This window comes from Bombina bombina, chromosome 3, assembly GCF_027579735.1.
Source record: "Bombina bombina isolate aBomBom1 chromosome 3, aBomBom1.pri, whole genome shotgun sequence".
Classification (NCBI taxonomy): domain Eukaryota; kingdom Metazoa; phylum Chordata; class Amphibia; order Anura; family Bombinatoridae; genus Bombina; species Bombina bombina.
Genome location: NC_069501.1, coordinates 477528141 through 477545145, shown reverse-complemented (window position 1 = coordinate 477545145; position 17005 = coordinate 477528141). Strand labels below are relative to the sequence as shown.

General features: G+C 37.9%; 1 protein-coding gene across 8 annotated transcripts in view; it reads left to right on the top strand.

Annotated features, from left to right (window-relative positions):
- Window positions 1-17005, top strand: part of TEAD3 (TEA domain transcription factor 3) — a 159401-nt gene that overhangs the window by 105247 nt on the left and 37149 nt on the right. For all 8 annotated transcript variants that reach the window (XM_053706799.1, XM_053706800.1, XM_053706797.1 and 5 more), the window contains one exon: window positions 16798-16862. In XM_053706799.1, coding sequence (XP_053562774.1) covers window positions 16798-16862 — 65 coding nt within the window. The remainder of the gene's footprint in view (window positions 1-16797; window positions 16863-17005) is intronic.

The window sequence follows — 17005 nt, the reverse complement described above, 5'->3', positions numbered from 1 at the left end:
CAGCTGGATTGCTGCCAAAATCCAGCCCGCCTCTGTTGGCATAATTGAATGCCTTCACCTATTGTGAGTACCCTGTGATCATATTATATTGGTACACCTTCAGAATCTCCATTGATCTGCACCATTGGCGCCCCTTCCGTGTTGTTCTTTTTTATGTATAGTATTTGGTTTTATAACACATGCTTTTGAGACATTTAGGGCCAGATTACGTGGAGGGTTAATTAACACTCAATTAAAGATTTCTGTGCTCGTATAACAACTTTTCGCTCTAGCGGTAACCCGTCGAGTACAAAAATCCAAACTTAGAATTTTACGTGCTTGTTCACATATTCCCCATAGAAGTCAATGGAGAATAAAAAATGGGGGGGACACTTAACACCCCACTCTCACACAAACACGATCGAATATTCTAATTTGTGCTAACTCGATCACACATTCTAATATGTGCAAACACAACATGAAAATATATTGCATAAATATGATTTTTCATCTACCTAACTGCAAAGGGCTACAGTGCCATGGGCTGTAAACTTCTTGACAATGTGGACATGAAAATTAAGATCTCTGGAGATGGACTTGTAATCTTGAGATTGTCCATGCTTTTCCACAATAATTGTTCTCAAATCCTCAGATAATTCTTTGCTGCTCTTTCTCTTCTCCATGCTCAGTGTGGCACACAGAGACACACAACAATAAGGATGAGTCAATTTTTCACCATTTTAACTGGTTGCCGGTGTGATTTCTATATTGTCAGCACCTGTTAATTGTTACAGATGAGTTTAATTACAAATTACAGGAGCATCACAAACTTGGAATGCAATTATTTCTTACAATTTTGAGAAGGTACCAATTATTTTGTCCAGTCCATTTTTGGAGTTTTGCGTGGAATGTGTCAGCTTTGCCTTTTTTTTTTCTCCACTTTTTTGTGTCATACCAATACAAACAAAATAAATAAACATGAGAATGCCTAAACGTTGGTAATTGCAACAATTTTCTGGGCAAAGTGGTGCATTATCTGACAGAAATGCAGGGGTGCCAATATTTTTGGCCATAACTGTACATATAAATTTCTTTTTTTTACACATATGTTAACGCTAGAATACAGGGTCACAGTGGGACTTCTTTATCTTTATGGAATCAAGGGTTAATATCTCCTGAGGAGAATTGTTGAACAGTGGGGTATTAATCATATTTGTTTATGTGATTTATGCTGCTTAAATGTGTGAGATGTTTTGGGCTCATAGGCTGATATGGAATGTACAGGTTGCTCCTTTACTTTGAGAGCTGCACAGTTTTATTAAGCTTGGCACGCTTTTCCTTTAGCAGGGGCCATCCTGCATGGCGCACCGGGAGTGGTCACTATTCCTGACCGAGTGACTACGGAGAGGAGCGAGTTTTCTCTATATTGTCTGGGTCAGAGGAGGTGGTGAGTGCCACAGCCATTGGAGGATGGAGATCCTCTTCCCTTTCGTCTGTTCCCTTTTAAGATTCCCAGTTCTGGGATCTTTAGGGGGGTTGTGTCGTTTCCCATCCCTACTTGGCCAACACTTTGTGCGCTTGCCTATCGTTTTACTATTCTGTTTAAGGATAGTTTATTCTTAGAGCTATTGGTTATAAGAGGAAACTCTTTTTATGAAGATGTTTCATCACGTGGGATATTTATGTACTGACAACTTAGAGACTTCCTATTGAAGCATCTCTGTCTCGATTCGAGGTGAGGGTTCCCTCGATATTTTCGAAAAAGAATTAAAACCTTGGAGCTTATAATTCTTTTATCTGTGTCTTTCACAGATTACCAGCCCCAAGGCTAGGGCTTCAGGTTTTTTCTGTTCAGGGCTCTGACAGATATGGCTTCTGAATCTAATCTTTTCTTCTGCTTGAGGGAAAGGTTTCATTTGATTCCGCTATTCTGCAGTTATACCGTTTGATGAAAAAAATCGAATCTGAGAGACAAATTTCTTTGTCTTATTCTTTTAGTGCGGTAAAAGCCCAGCGTCAGAGACCTCCGCTAAGCCTGAGTTTTTGGAAGCCGACTCAGTCCTGGAATAAGTTCAAGCAGAGCTGAGGCACGCCGAACCTAGGTTGGCAGAAGGGGCCAGTCCCAGGTCCTATCTTGGATCGCGTTGGGACAGACTATGGCTTTTTTCAGACGCTTGTTTCAGGGACGTAAAGAATCCATGGGTCTTAGAGGTAATAGGTAGGCTTTAAATCTCAGCCTCCCAGGACAGTTTCCTTCTCTTGACCCTGTCTTCCAGACAGAGAGAGGGAAGCCACTTCAGGTGGGTGCGGGTTTTCTTCTCCTTTGGAGTCATGTCCCGGTGCCTATCGCAGAGTGAGGTTTGAGATATTATTCAAACTGTTTTGTTTGTGGTCCCACAGAGGGAGGGAACTCCCGTACTATTTGGGTCCTAAAGTACTTAAGCAAGCTGATCATGTCTCTTCGTTCCAGAGGGAAACTATATGGTCCACTCTACCCTTGATACAGGAAGAGCAGTGCAGGACCACTGTTGAGGAAGGATATCATACTTTTTCATTCATCCTCAGGGAACATTTCCAGTTCCTAAGGTTGACATTTCTGGACCAGCATTTCCAGTAGATTGCTGCTCCGTTTTGGTCTTGCTACTGCTTCTAGAGCCTTTTAGGAATCTAGGGATTCTTTGGCAGTTGCCAGAATCCAGATCTAGCGGTATCTTCCCTTGTCTATACGATTCTGGTTCAAATCGTCATTGTCTCGATAGAAGACCATTAGGGATTTCATCTGGCTTCCTCGTTCCTCAGTGATGGAAGAATATCTAGACCAGAGTTCTCTGGTGTAAGGCACCAGGGTGGGTTTCTGGATGCTATTTTAGCCTTCATAGACATAAGGACGTTTCTATCGGACTTGTGAAGTTATGAGTTAGGACGGATGTCCATTACAGACATTCCCGTTTCTGGGGATTAGGTCTTCATCCGACGGGTTTTCAGATATTTGGAACTGGAGGGGATGCCGGATGAAAGTCTCGAGACGTCCCGTCTCAATACCAAGTTACCCACAGATGGGTTGTGGTTCGGGTTCCTCAGGTGGAGCTAATGTATACATTACCGGAGACTTGGAGGTTCAATACAATTTTTTTCTTGTTCTGCCATATCACTCTTTTCTCAAGTGGTGGCTCGAACCTAGCAGGAACAAGCGTCAGTGATACTAATTGCTCCGTAGCTACCGAGATGATCATGGTTTGTGGTTTTGTGGGGATGTCGTCTTCCCATCCATGAGGGTTACCTTGTCACAGGGATATACTGGAACAAGGCCCCTTTTACCTTATCAAATCTTAATTTTCTGAGGCGGACTGTGTGGAGATTGACGCTTAGCATTAGCCAAGAGAGGTTTTTCTGAGCGGTTATGGTCCTCTCCTTCAAGCGAGTAAGCCGGTTCCTTGTCATCTATCATAAGGTGTGGAGGACCTCCTTCTTCTGTGAAGACCGTGGTTTGTCCTGGCACACTATTCAAGTCTGCCAGGATTCTTTCCTTCCTCCAGGATGGTCTGGAGAAGGGCCTCTTAGCTAGTTCCTTGTTGGGACAGTTTTAGCCCTGTCTGTTTTACTGCACAAGAGGCTCACTGAGCTTCCGGATGTACAGTTTTTGTTTAGGTTCTAACTACGATCTGGCCGTTGGAGCTTAGATCTTGTTCTTAAGGTTTTGCATCAGGCTACTTTTGAACCTATGCACGAGGTTGACATTAAGTTGTTATCTTGGAAGATTCCTTCCATCTAATATTCTTCTGCGTGCAGAAGTCTCTGAGATGGCGGCCTTGCAGTGCGACCCTCCTTATCTGGTGTGCCACAATAATAAGGCTGTTCTACGAACCTAGTTAGGATTTCCTCCTAAGGTCGTGTCAAACTTCAATCAAGTAATTGTGGTTCCTTTCTTATGTCCTATTCCTTCTTCATCGAAGGAAAGTTTACTACATAATATGGATTCGTACCTTGAAGTTCTATCTTCAGGCTACATAGGAATAGACAGATTTTTTTTCTCTGTTATCTATCTGGGAAGCGTAAGGGTCAAAAGGCATCTTCGACTTCCTTATCTTTTAGTTGAGGAGTCTCATCCGCTTGGCATATGAGACAGCAGGACACAAGCCTCCTCAGAGGATTACGGCTCATTCTAAGAGAGCAGTGATGTCCTCTTGGGTCTTCTAAAATGAGGTCTCTATGGATCAGATTTATAGGGCGGTTACCTGGCCCTCCTTACATTCTTTTTCAAAAAAATTTTAACAAGTTTTTGCTTCTTTTGAAGCAGCCTTCGGGAGAAAGGGTTTTGCAGGCTGTGGTGCCCTCAGATGTAGGCAGCCTCTCCTTTTTGCCCTCCCGTTAGCATTCAGTGTCCTCTAGAGATTGTGTATAATTTCCCACAAGTAAGGAATGCAGCTGTGGACTCTCCCTGTATTAAGAAGGAAAACATAAATTTATTATTTTACCAGATAATTTACTTTCTTTCTGTACAGGGAGATTCCACAGCTCCCGCCTGTGTTCTCCGATGGGCGGCCCTAAATTTTAACTTTGTTCTTCTGGCACCTTTTTCACCCTGATATTTCTCCTACTGTTCCTTGTTCCCTCGGCAGAATGACTGGGGGATGAGGGAAGTGGGGGAGGTATTTAAGCCTTTGGCTGGGGCGTCTTTGCCTCCTCCTGGTGGCCAGGTTCAGTATTTCCCACAAGTAAGGAATGCAACTGTGGACTCTCCCTGTACAGAAGGAAAGGAAATTATCTGGTAACACCTGTACTGTTTGTAACAATTACGCCAGTGTGAGTGAGAAATACAATCAAATATAAAATATAAAACCACTCCATTTGTAGTTGTTGTCCAGAGGTGCCAATAAAAGTATGTCTATCCTGCTAAGATACATATGGCATTCATACGGACACTAAGTGTCGACGGTGTCTTGTGATGACAATAGATGAATATAACACATGTAAATTAGTTTTTTCCTTGCGGAGTGAACAATAGAGCTTTGCTGTTACCTTAAAGGGGCAGTAAACCTACACAATAATGTTATATAATTCTGCACATTGTGCAGAATTATATAACATTATCTTAGCGCCAACTTTATATAACAAAGTATTTCAGAGATTTTTTTTCACTAAGTAGAATTTTTCAGAACGGCGCACCTGGCTCTACTGAGCATCTCTGTTTTTTTCCTAAGCGCATCACGGCACGCTGTCTAGTCACAGCCGGCCCAATCACGCCATTAAACTGAATGTAACTCGCTACCAGAGCGGGAGCGAGCTACATTCAGTTTAATGGCGCGATCGGGTTGGCAGTGACTAGACAGCGTGCTGCGATGCGCTTAGGAAAACAAAAGACCCGCTCAGTGGTGCGAGGAGTGGCGTTCTGTGTTATATAAAGTTGGCGCTAAGATTATGTTATATAATTCTGCACTTTGTGAATAGACTATTTTGGCGGTTTTGGGGAGACCTCCCAGTTTCTATTTCGAAAACTGGCAGTTAACTCTCGGAAGTTCTTTTCGGGAACTTTTCTGTTGAAAACTTGTTTGTGGCGGTAAGTTTTTTTTTTTTTTTTTTTTTTTTTTACTACTGATACAATATTGCATTGTAATCACTCGAGAAACTCAGCTCATAATAATAGTTTATTTACAGAATAACCACCACTAATTTTATTTATTTATGTGTGTGTGTGTGTGATTATGTATGTGTGTGTGTATGTGTGTGTATATATACACTGCTCAAAAAAATAAAGGGAACACTAAAATAACACATCCTAGATCTGAATGAATAAAATATTCTAATTAAATACTTTGTTCTTTACATAGTTGAATGTGCTGACAACAAAATCACACAAAAATTAAAAAATGGAAATCAAAATTTTCAACCCATGGAGGTCTGGATTTGGAGTCACACTCAAAATTAAAGTGGAAAAACACACTACAGGCAGATCCAACTTTGATGTAATGTCCTTAAAACAAGTCAAAATGAGGCTCAGTAGTGTGTGTGGCCTCCACGTGCCTGTATGACCTCCCTACAACGCCTGTGCATGCTCCTGATGAGGTGGCGGATGGTCTCCTGAGGGATCTCCTCCCAGACCTGGACTAAAGCATCCACCAACTCCTGGACAGTCTGTGGTGCAAAGTGAAGTTGGTGGATGGAGCGAGACATGATGTCCCAGATGTGCTCAATTGGATTCAGGTCTGGGGAACGGGAGGGCCAGTCCATAGCATCAATGCCTTTGTCTTGCAGGAACTGCTGACACACTCCAGCCACATGAGGTCTAGCATTGTCTTGCATTAGGAGGAACCCAGGGCCAACCGCACCAGCATATGGTCTCACAAGGGGTCTGAGGATCTCATCTTGATTTCTAATGGCAGTCAGGCTACCTCTGGCGAGCACATGGAGGGCTGTTCGGCCCCTCAAAGAAATGCCACCCCACACCATTACTGACCCACTGCCAAACTGGCCATGCTGGAGGATGTTGCAGGCAGCAGAACGTTCTCCACGGCGTCTCCAGACTGTCACGTCTGTCAAATGTGCTCAGTGTGCCCCTGCTTTCATCTGTGAAGAGCACAGGGCGCCAGTGGCGAATTTGCCAATCTTGGTGTTCTCTGGCAAATGTCAAACGTCCTGCACGGTGTTGGACTGTAAGCACAACCCCCACCTGTTGACGTTGGGTCCTCATACCACCCTCATGGAGTCTGTTTCTGACCGTTTGAGCAGACACATGCACATTTGTGGCCTGCTGGAGGTCATTTTGCAGGGCTCTGGCAGTGCTCCTCCTGTTCCTCCTTGCACAAAGGTGGAGGTATCGGTCCTGCTGCTGGGTTGTTGCCCTCCTACGGCCTCCTCCACGTCTCCTAATGTACTGGCCTGTCTCCTGGTAGCGCCTCCATGCTCTGGACACTACGCTGACAGACACAGCAATCCTTCTTGCCACAGCTCGCACTGATGTGCCATCCTGGATGAGCTGCACTACCTGAGCCACTTGTGTGGGTTGTAGACTCCGTCTCATGCTACCACTAGAGTGCAAGCACCACCAGCATTCAAAAGTGACCATAACATCAGCCAGAAAGCATAGGAACTGAGAAGTGGTCTGTGGTCACCACCTGCAGAACCACTCCTTTATTGGGGGTGTCTTGCTAATTGCCTATAATTTCCACCTGTTGTCTATCCCATTTGCACAACAGCATGTGAAATTGATTGTCACTCAGTGTTGCTTCCTAAGTGGACAGTTTGATTTCACAGAAGTGTGATTGACTTGGAGATACATTGTGTTGTTTAAGTGTTCCCTTTATTTTTTTGAGCAGTGTATATATATATATATATATATATATATATATATATATATATATATATACTAAATAAACAGATAAAGTAAAATCTGAAATGGCAACAATAATAAAAAAATTAAAAAATAGCGGTAAAAAAATGACATAGTTGTAAATGAAGAAGAGCGAGGAACCGTTATGTGTCCTTTGCCTCTGCCCTGTCTTTGACCTCTCGGTGTGTGCCCAAGCTTCTCGGCCATGGGCATTTGCCTGTCCCCTTCTCTAACAAAATCAAGACATAGCAAGTGAGTAACTGCTGGATTTTTTTTTTTAAATATATTTGGCAGAAGTGACACTTGTACTCGTATTATATTGTGGTTCTTAATCCCTATGTCAGTAGTTATATGTCTCTGAGAGGTTATTTTTAGGTAGGAGCTGTGTGTTTGTAGATAGAGTTACATAGGACAGGGACACTAGTAGGGAACACAAGGGACGGACAGAAATATAGGCATGGTCTAAAGAACAGGCCCTGTGGTGTCTGTTAACCCCTACTGTCTATTGTGAAGTGTCAGTTAACCATTTCCAACTTAATAATAATAATAATAAATCATAATAATGGTGCTGTGAACCAGGAATGGTTTTATTAGTCTTGATGGTTTTGTGAATTTGCATCAGTTTGTAAGAACAGAGCTTTCATGAAGTACTATGTTCCTAAACATGCTAACATGCCTATAGTCCAGTCTTCTCTACAGAAAATAGTGCCAGCTGGGTGGCATTAGGAGTAGCTGGGTGGGAGCAGTGTAATATCTTGCAATATTATAACATTTTATGTTACTTATAAATGTTAATGAAGCTATGCAAAGCAAAAATTTATTGCATCAATTGACGTAAGTTGATTTAGTGATAATTTGTGCAACAAACATTGAAAATAATCAATATTTTCTCATTTTAGCTTCATATTGGGTTAAATTTTAGCCGGGTGGTCAGTAAAATTAGCTGGGTAGTGTGTCCATAAAGGGCCAGATAAAGGGGAGCGGTATTTAAGGCTACCGCTCGCGTGCTAACTCAACTAGAAGTAAGCTTTTTGCACGCGTCAGTTAGCGCACGTTTTACAAGTTAAAAGTAAAACCTGATGCTTGCAAAAAGCCGAACTTAGAATATTGTACGCATTAACATATTCACCCATATAAGTGAATGGAGCAAAAAAAGGGGGGGAAAGACCTAATACCCTACTCGCGCGCAAACCCAATCACATATTCTCAAGTGCGCTAACATGAAAATATGAATATTTCACATTCCAATGTTCTCCAATATATTCTATTTATTCATTAATAAATATTTCTACATATATCTGAAGGCATTTTGGTACAATATGCGTGTGTATGTATATATATATATATATATATATATATATATATATATATATACACATATACATATACACACAGTAATAGCAAGGAAGGCACTCGCCGTTCACATCAAAATATTTATTGCAACGGTTAACGTTTTCAGGGTCTCCCCCGTCCTCAGACCATTTCAAATCAGACAAAACAACTCACCCTTTATCTTCTATTCCCTCCACCGTGCTGTAACGCCGGCAAACTCCACAGCGTCCGTAAAGCGCAACTACGCATGAAAGAACAGTCCTATGGAGAGCTGAGTGGGACATAACTAAAATGCAAAGTGTAAACACATAATATTAGCAAACCATGATAGATACACAGCATGGAACAACAAGGAAAATTAGCTAGTCTAGTCTACGGTACATATTATCCTCTATTAGGGAATACCAGCCTAAAGCATATATTGTAATTAATACATTTCTACTTATTACATGTTGTACCGTATCTGACTAACCGACAAGCGCTGCCCAACATAACTGTTTAGCGCTCAGCTTTCATGACTTTATAGTATAATACCTACATACTGATGACATGTAATCATGTTGTAACCTTACCACCAATAGCTTAACCAAGAGATAATATTTACAGTCCCTTGCCATACCACCTATTCCTATTGCTAGATAATCAATTACAATCCTAATGCTATAAACTAACAGATATCCCACATTTTTATTTGTTGACATAGATTACTGATAATCCATCTAGTCCTAAACCATTTCTAGATACAATAGTACCAAACAGTTTCCTCCAGATACATGGCAGTTTTAATAAAACCATCAGGGATAGAGTCCAAATGTCACTACAAAAAGCAACGATAATCCAAATACGCATTCAGTCCCTTCGGATACATAGTATCCAAGTTAAAAATCCACTGGGACTCCCTTTGCAGTAGACGTTTGGCTCTATCACCTCCCCTAGTACATCTAGGGATATGGTCAATGATAATGTATCTATCTCAAATCAGAGACCCCATGTCTGTTAGTGCAAAAATGCCTAGCCACCGGTTGGTCAGAATCCCCCACTTTAATGGCTTTACGGATTGCTGACCGGTGGTTAGCCAATCTCATCCTAAGGTCATCTTGGGTCTTACCCACATAAAACCTGCTGCAAGGACAATGAAGCAGGTACACAATAAATGTGGTTGTACAGGTGACCCTATGCTGTATGTAGTACATTTTGTTGGACCAAGGATGTGTGAAAACATTGCTCTGTGTTAGGCCACCACAGGTAATGCATCCACTACACTGGAAACAACACTTTGTGGTGGTGCTTAACCATGTAGTTGGCATGTAACTGTCACTATTATCCGGTCTCAATAGGATATCCTTCAGGGATCTACCTCTCTTGAATCCCACCATAGGTGTATCCATTGTGGCAAATGGCAGTGATGCGTCACTAGATAGGATGTCCCAATGTTCCCTCAGTGTTTTGGAAAACCCCACTTTCTCAGGGGAAAATGTAGTAGTGAAGATCATTCTCTGGTTTATTGCTCCTCCATCCACCTTCAACAGAGCGTGTTCCTGGGTCATAGACACTGATTCTGACAGTGTTTGTCTTAACCGACTGGATCCATAACCCTGTTGTTCAAATTTGTTCTGCATAGCCACCAGTTGATGTTCCTTATTCACTTTGTCAGTATTATTTCGGACCACACGTTTGAATTGTGATTTTAGCAATGCCTTCTTAAGGCTAGGAGGGTGGCAACTAGTAACATCCAACAGTGAACGCATATTCTCAAGTGCGCTAGCATGAAAATATGAATATTTCACATTCCAATGTTCTCCAATATATTCTATTTATTCATTAATAAATATTTCTACATATATCTGATGGCATTTTGGTACAATATATGTGTGTATATGTATGTGTGTGTATATATATATATATATATATATATATATATAATTATATATATGTATAGGAATATCTATTTAAGAATACTTAGAACATATTCTGCTATGTGCAGAAGATTGGAATGTAAAATATTTACAGTAAAAACCCACTATAACACTTTATTAAATATGAATATAACATAAATATGCTTTTACATGTTTTCATCTACTTGACTGCAAAGGTCTCCAATGCACACACACACACATATATATATATATATATATATATATATATATATATATATATATATATATATATATATATATATATATATATATATATATATATATATATACAGTATATATATATATATATATATATATATATATATTTATATATATTTATATATATTTATGTGTTTGCCTGCCCTTTTATCTTTGAGCCTTTATAACTTTTTTGTGCAATATTTTTTTTAAATAATTTTATTAGATGGTGTTATTATGAGAAATGTACTGTTATGTATTTTTAATGTGTTTTGTGCAACTTTTTATTTGAGCGTAACAGTTAACCAGAGCTCTGAGGTCGCGCTAACCTGACGTGCGTTAAATTCAATTGCGCTCAAGTGATCTTGTTTGCTTTTAACTCGTAATACACACGCTGCTTCCGATGCACACAACAGACGCAATAAATCAGATATCGCTTGCATGTAACAGTTAGCGCTCCACTCATAATCGTGCCCAAAATAGGTTCTGGAGAAAACGCTGTAGGTGTGACCTGTTTTATAAGATCAGTCTCTGACTCATATTAAAAACAGGTAAGTTAATTCTTCAGTATGCACCTCTGTAGTAACCATTACTGGAGTTTGGGTCATACCAGTTTATAGTTTTCACCTAATTTTCCATTAAAGGGACAAGTCAAAATTAAACTTTCAGGATTCAGATAGAGTTTACGATTAAAAAAATATACAATTTACTTTTCTTATCAAAATTTCTTCTTTTCTTTGTCTCCTTTGTTGAAACTTAACTCTTATCCATAAGTGCATACTGAGATAGGCTCAGGAGCGTGCACGTGTCTTGGGTACTATATGGCAGCAGTGTTTTCAACAATGATTTTAAGTATTTTTGTATATTGTTAGAAACACTTTTGTCATATAATGCTCAAGAAATCTACACGTGGTCATGAAAAGGAGAGCAAAGTATTTTTTTTTTTTCATCCATATCTATCTGTCCGTCTATCTATCTATCTATCTATCTATCTATCTATCTATCTATCTATCTATCTCCCCACTTCCCCTTAAGACACTATAACTAACTATAACTGTAATAATCTGGAAAACAAAGACTGCTCCTTTTCTATACAGCTGTTGTTACTGAAAGAATGTAGGCGTGTGGTCTATAGAACTGCTTATTTGAAATTCGGGTATAAACAAGTATTGTTTTACCTACTGGATATTTATTAAAACAGGGTTTGACAAATGGAACTTTTTAAAATATGTTAAGCATTTTAGAGAATCCAGTGTGGTTCCTTATTGAAAATGTGTGGGATAGATAGATAGATGGATAGATAGATACAGATAGATAGATACAGATAGATAGATACAGATAGATACAGATAGATATAGACAGATAGATATAGACAGATAGATACAGCTTCCCTGATAGATTAACAAATTGACATATAGATAGAAACATAAATAGAGAGACATATACATAGACAGACAGATAGACAGATAGTTAAACAGATAGATAGATAGATAGATAGATGCACATACATTTTCACATACATATTTACAAAACAAATGCAAATATGAGATAGAGGGAAAATGACAAACTGAATTAATAAGCTTTTCTGGTAGACATCATAACCACTACCCTTGGGGCAAGATGTTAGAAAGGGAGCGAGAGGGGCAACAGGTGTAGCATAACTTGGCGTGAGTGACACCAACCTTCTCACTCCCCCGCCGGCACATAAAACCTGGCCTCTGATTCGCTGGTAGATACCCCCTCCTCTTCTTGTTATTTATAGGCAGCCGGACCTGTTCTGTCAGGGGCCTGGAATTTGAAGAATGTGGTAATTTGGGGGGGGATGAGTCAGAGACTGGGAGGGAGGGGGTGTTCCAAACTGATATTAACACCAGCCTTAAGAATTAACCCCTGATATTACCAAAGCAAAGGATATAATTCTGATAAGCTTTATATACTTATGTACAGCTATTAAGTATATTATATCATTGTATATTAATTCAGTAATGAGGAATTCTATGCACTAAAGAGTTGTGTTAGATACATTTAAAGTGATAAAAAAAAGTATGTTACACAATATAATGACAGTGATATGTGCTGTGCTGTATGAAAATACAGAGTATCTGTATAATGCTAATAATTATGTAGTAACACTATATAATGATGAACATTATCAGACATCTGCTGATAATGAATACACAGCACTGCATAACGTATTACTATGTACACATATCATAATAATATAAAAATGCTGCACTTTATGAAAATCAGATTATCTATGTACTGGGAACGGAATTCTATATATTAATAGCGAGTACTTATACACTAATAATGAACATGCTGCACCGTGTAAATATTCTGAATATATATCCACTGATAATGAACATTCTAAACTAAAGATAAAAAATAATGTGTATCTACACACTGCTAATGGGATGCTACTCTGGATTAACAGCACCACCAAATGGAAAACTATGAAATAACAAAAAAACAGATTATTAGGAACGTGAAGATCTTCAAACAACCTTTTTACGATTAGGGATTACTTTAAAACATTGTACTGAACACTTTAGCTTTGTAATATAAGTTATTTAAGTATTTAATTATGTTTAGTAAAAAAAAACTTGCAATATAATGTTATTATTTTTATTGCCCCCCTTTCATGCCATTAAGTAATAGTAAAGGTAAATCTGCTACAAAGCATTGATTTTTTTTTTTTTTCTGGTTTAGACTGCATCTGTAATCTAGAGGTCATGTATGTATTTCCTAAATCCTTGCTACTATGTCCTATTAAAATAAACACTTTAATCTAAAATGAAATTTATAATTAAACTATATTGCTTATTGTGACCTGCGCTAACAGCGCGCCACTTGTAATTTAGCTCATAGTGTGTTGGAATTTAATTTTAAACAAATGCCTATTAAACAATCTTCCTAGCAGCTTTAGTTTCTGAGTGATGCAGTATAATTACTCATGTAAAATTATGCTAATTGGCACTGCAGGTATTTTTGTTTCTAAGAAAAGAAGGAACTTGATTAAGGGTTTATAAATGAATGATACACTTAGAAGACGGGAAGAACATTGAGGAGCTAGACAAGGGTGGTTGTATATACAGGTATAACTCGTTTTATTGTGCTTCGCAGAAGTTGCTTTTTTTTTTTCTTTACAGATTTGAAGGTTTGTGGCAACCCTGCATTGAGCAAGTCTATTGGAGCCATTTTTCCAACATATAAACACATATATACACATAAAAACACACACACACACATATATATATATATATATATATATATATATATATATATATATATATATATATATATATATATATACACACAACACCAGCAAAAAGATTATGACTCACTGAAGGCTCAAATGATGGTTAGCATTTTATTTTAATTAAGGTGTGTACAATTAGGAACGTGAGGTACAATTCTAGGAGCCGCAGTTCACTGGCTTCTGTGATTTGTTTAGATAAAGTGACAATGAAAATGTAACTCCCATAAAGGGATATTAGGAGTGGCGCTCTAAATGTTGCACACTAGCGATAAGGGCTATAGTGTGCGCGTCGGAAATAGCGTGCTTGTTGCAAGATGAAAGTAAATGTGTTTGCTTGAACGGAATTTAATTTAATGTGTGTACATATGTATTTATATGTGTATATATGTATTGAGAAATATATACACATATAAATACATAAATACATAAACAGACTATATATATATATAAAGTGCATTGAAACCCTTTACAGTCAAGTAGCTGAAAACATGTAAAATCATGTTTATGCAATATTCATATTTAAAAAAGTGTTACACTTGGTATTTACTTTAAATATTTCACATTCCAATGTCCTTTACATAGGGGAGCGTTTTTTTATATATATATATATATATATATATATATATATATATATATATATATATATATATATATATATATATAAAAATATGTCTTTTCTTTCTCAGTATAGAAATATATTTTACCAAAAAAAACCACATCATATTAATATTTCATGTCAGGTTAGCACACTTGAGAAAAACATGATCGGGTTTGCGCACAGGGTTATTTTTCCCCCCATTTTTCACTCGGTCACGATATTCGAAATTCTGTTTTTTTGCGCTCACTGCTAGCAAATTTAACATGTGAGCGGGAAATAAATAGCCCAAAATGTTTAATTAATAAAACTATAACATAGTTGTAATATACATTCTCTATATTGTTGCTTTGCTGTAAAATATCTCTGAAATCATATATGTTGTACCAGTTTCACCCAGAGTGGCTGGAGTTCAAATGATTATGTACTTTGTCTCATGCATTAGTATTTCCCACACAGTCTCCTCTGCCATGGATAACCTTAAATTGCATTATCTGTATTGCTACTCATGGCAAGCAAAATCATTGTTTGTAGTAGCACTGAGAATACTAGAAGTTTAGGTGTAGATATATTCTAGGGTAGAAATCTGCAATATACAATAGGGACAGTCTACTCCAGAATTTTTATTGTTTAAAAAGATAGATAATCCCTTTATTACCCATTCCCCAGTTTTGCATAACCAACACTGTTATATTAATATACCTTTTACCTCTGTGATTACCTTGTATCTAAGCCTCTGCAGACGGCCCCTTATCTCAGTTCTTTTAACAAACTTGCATTTTAGCCAATCAGTGCTGACTCATAAATAACTACACAGGAGTGAGCACTGTCTAGCTGTGAAAAACTGTTAAACTGTACTGAGATAAGAGGCAGCCTTCAATGGCTTAGAAATTAGCATATGAGCCTACCTAGGTTTAGCGTTTAATAAAGAATACCAAGAGAACAAAGCAAATTTGATGATAAAAGTAAATTGGGAAGTTATTTAAAATTACATGCCCTATCTGAATCATGAAAGTTTCATTTTGACTAGACTGTCCCTTTAAAGTTAGTAGGATGCCTTTCAGCACCTAGAGACTTTGAGCCTCTAAGTATATGAATGTGTCATATAAGTATAAGCATGTCAATGTGTGTATATAAAAATATATACATTTCGTTACAGTGTGGAGAAATAAAAGTGGGTGTGTTTGTTGAAAATTGTGTTTAAAGGGACATTAAACCCAAAATGTTTCTTTCATGATTCAGATAGAGCATGCAGTTTTAAACAATTTTCTGATTTCCTACTATTATCAAATATTATTTGACAACATAAATCTTCATAATTCATTACAAAATGATAATCAGCTATGAAGCTGCAGTCTTATGCAGCTTCCAATTTGTATCTAAGGTTCCTTTAAAGGGACATTCCAGCCACAATTGGAATCTACATTGGTGCATTTCGGTATTGAACAGAAGCATTTTTGTAATGTACATGTATTAGCAAAAATACTTCTAATAAAAGTTATAGCTGTTTCAAAAGTGTATTTAAGTATGCTCTGTGCACCAGCATTTTAAACACAGCACTTGCTCAGAGAGGCTAAGTTGCTTGCACCATCTGTTAATGACTCAGTTTGTTAATTTCTGACATGATACAAGCCCCACTTGAGCTCTGAGTAGCTGCAGTATTTGAAATATTAGTGCACTGAGAATATCTAGCTATGCATGTGCAGAAAAAAATGTTAACACTAAAACAGTGATAACTTTTACTAGAAGCATTTTTGTTAATACATGTACTGTATATTGTAAATATGCTTTTATCCAAAGATGTAATTTATCTATCTGCATTTAAATTCTGACCGGAATATCCCTTTAAGTTCTCACTAAAGTGTATTTTTTCATTAAAGAGACATACATGCAATATTAGAAAAGTATGACCCCTGGTATTTGGCTTCTAAATTGGTAAAAAAAAAAAAAAAATGCTTTTTTTGTGTGCATGCCCTGTATATGATGGGGAGTGCTGCCTTAGTATTGCTTTTCTTGGGTATATGAGTGTTATGACAAAAAGAGGATCAGATATATAGCAGACAAGTAGCTTGAAGAATCGATCACATTCTAGTAATAAAAATCAGTCTGGTAATTTACAAGATGCTGTGTTATGTCTTTATATGTTTTATGGAAGGCTACAATAAGTAATGTGTCTGTTTTTCACTCTCAGGACGCAATGAGCTGATTGCAAGATATATCAAACTGCGCACTGGGAAGACCAGGACCAGAAAACAGGTAATACAATAAATCAAAAGTCCACTTATTATGTTTTATTTACCTGTCATTAGTGCCTTTATATCTTTGTCTTTGTAATCCATGACGTCCTTTACTGTCACAGTGTGTATTGTGATTTGCTTATTAGAGATTCAATGTCATTG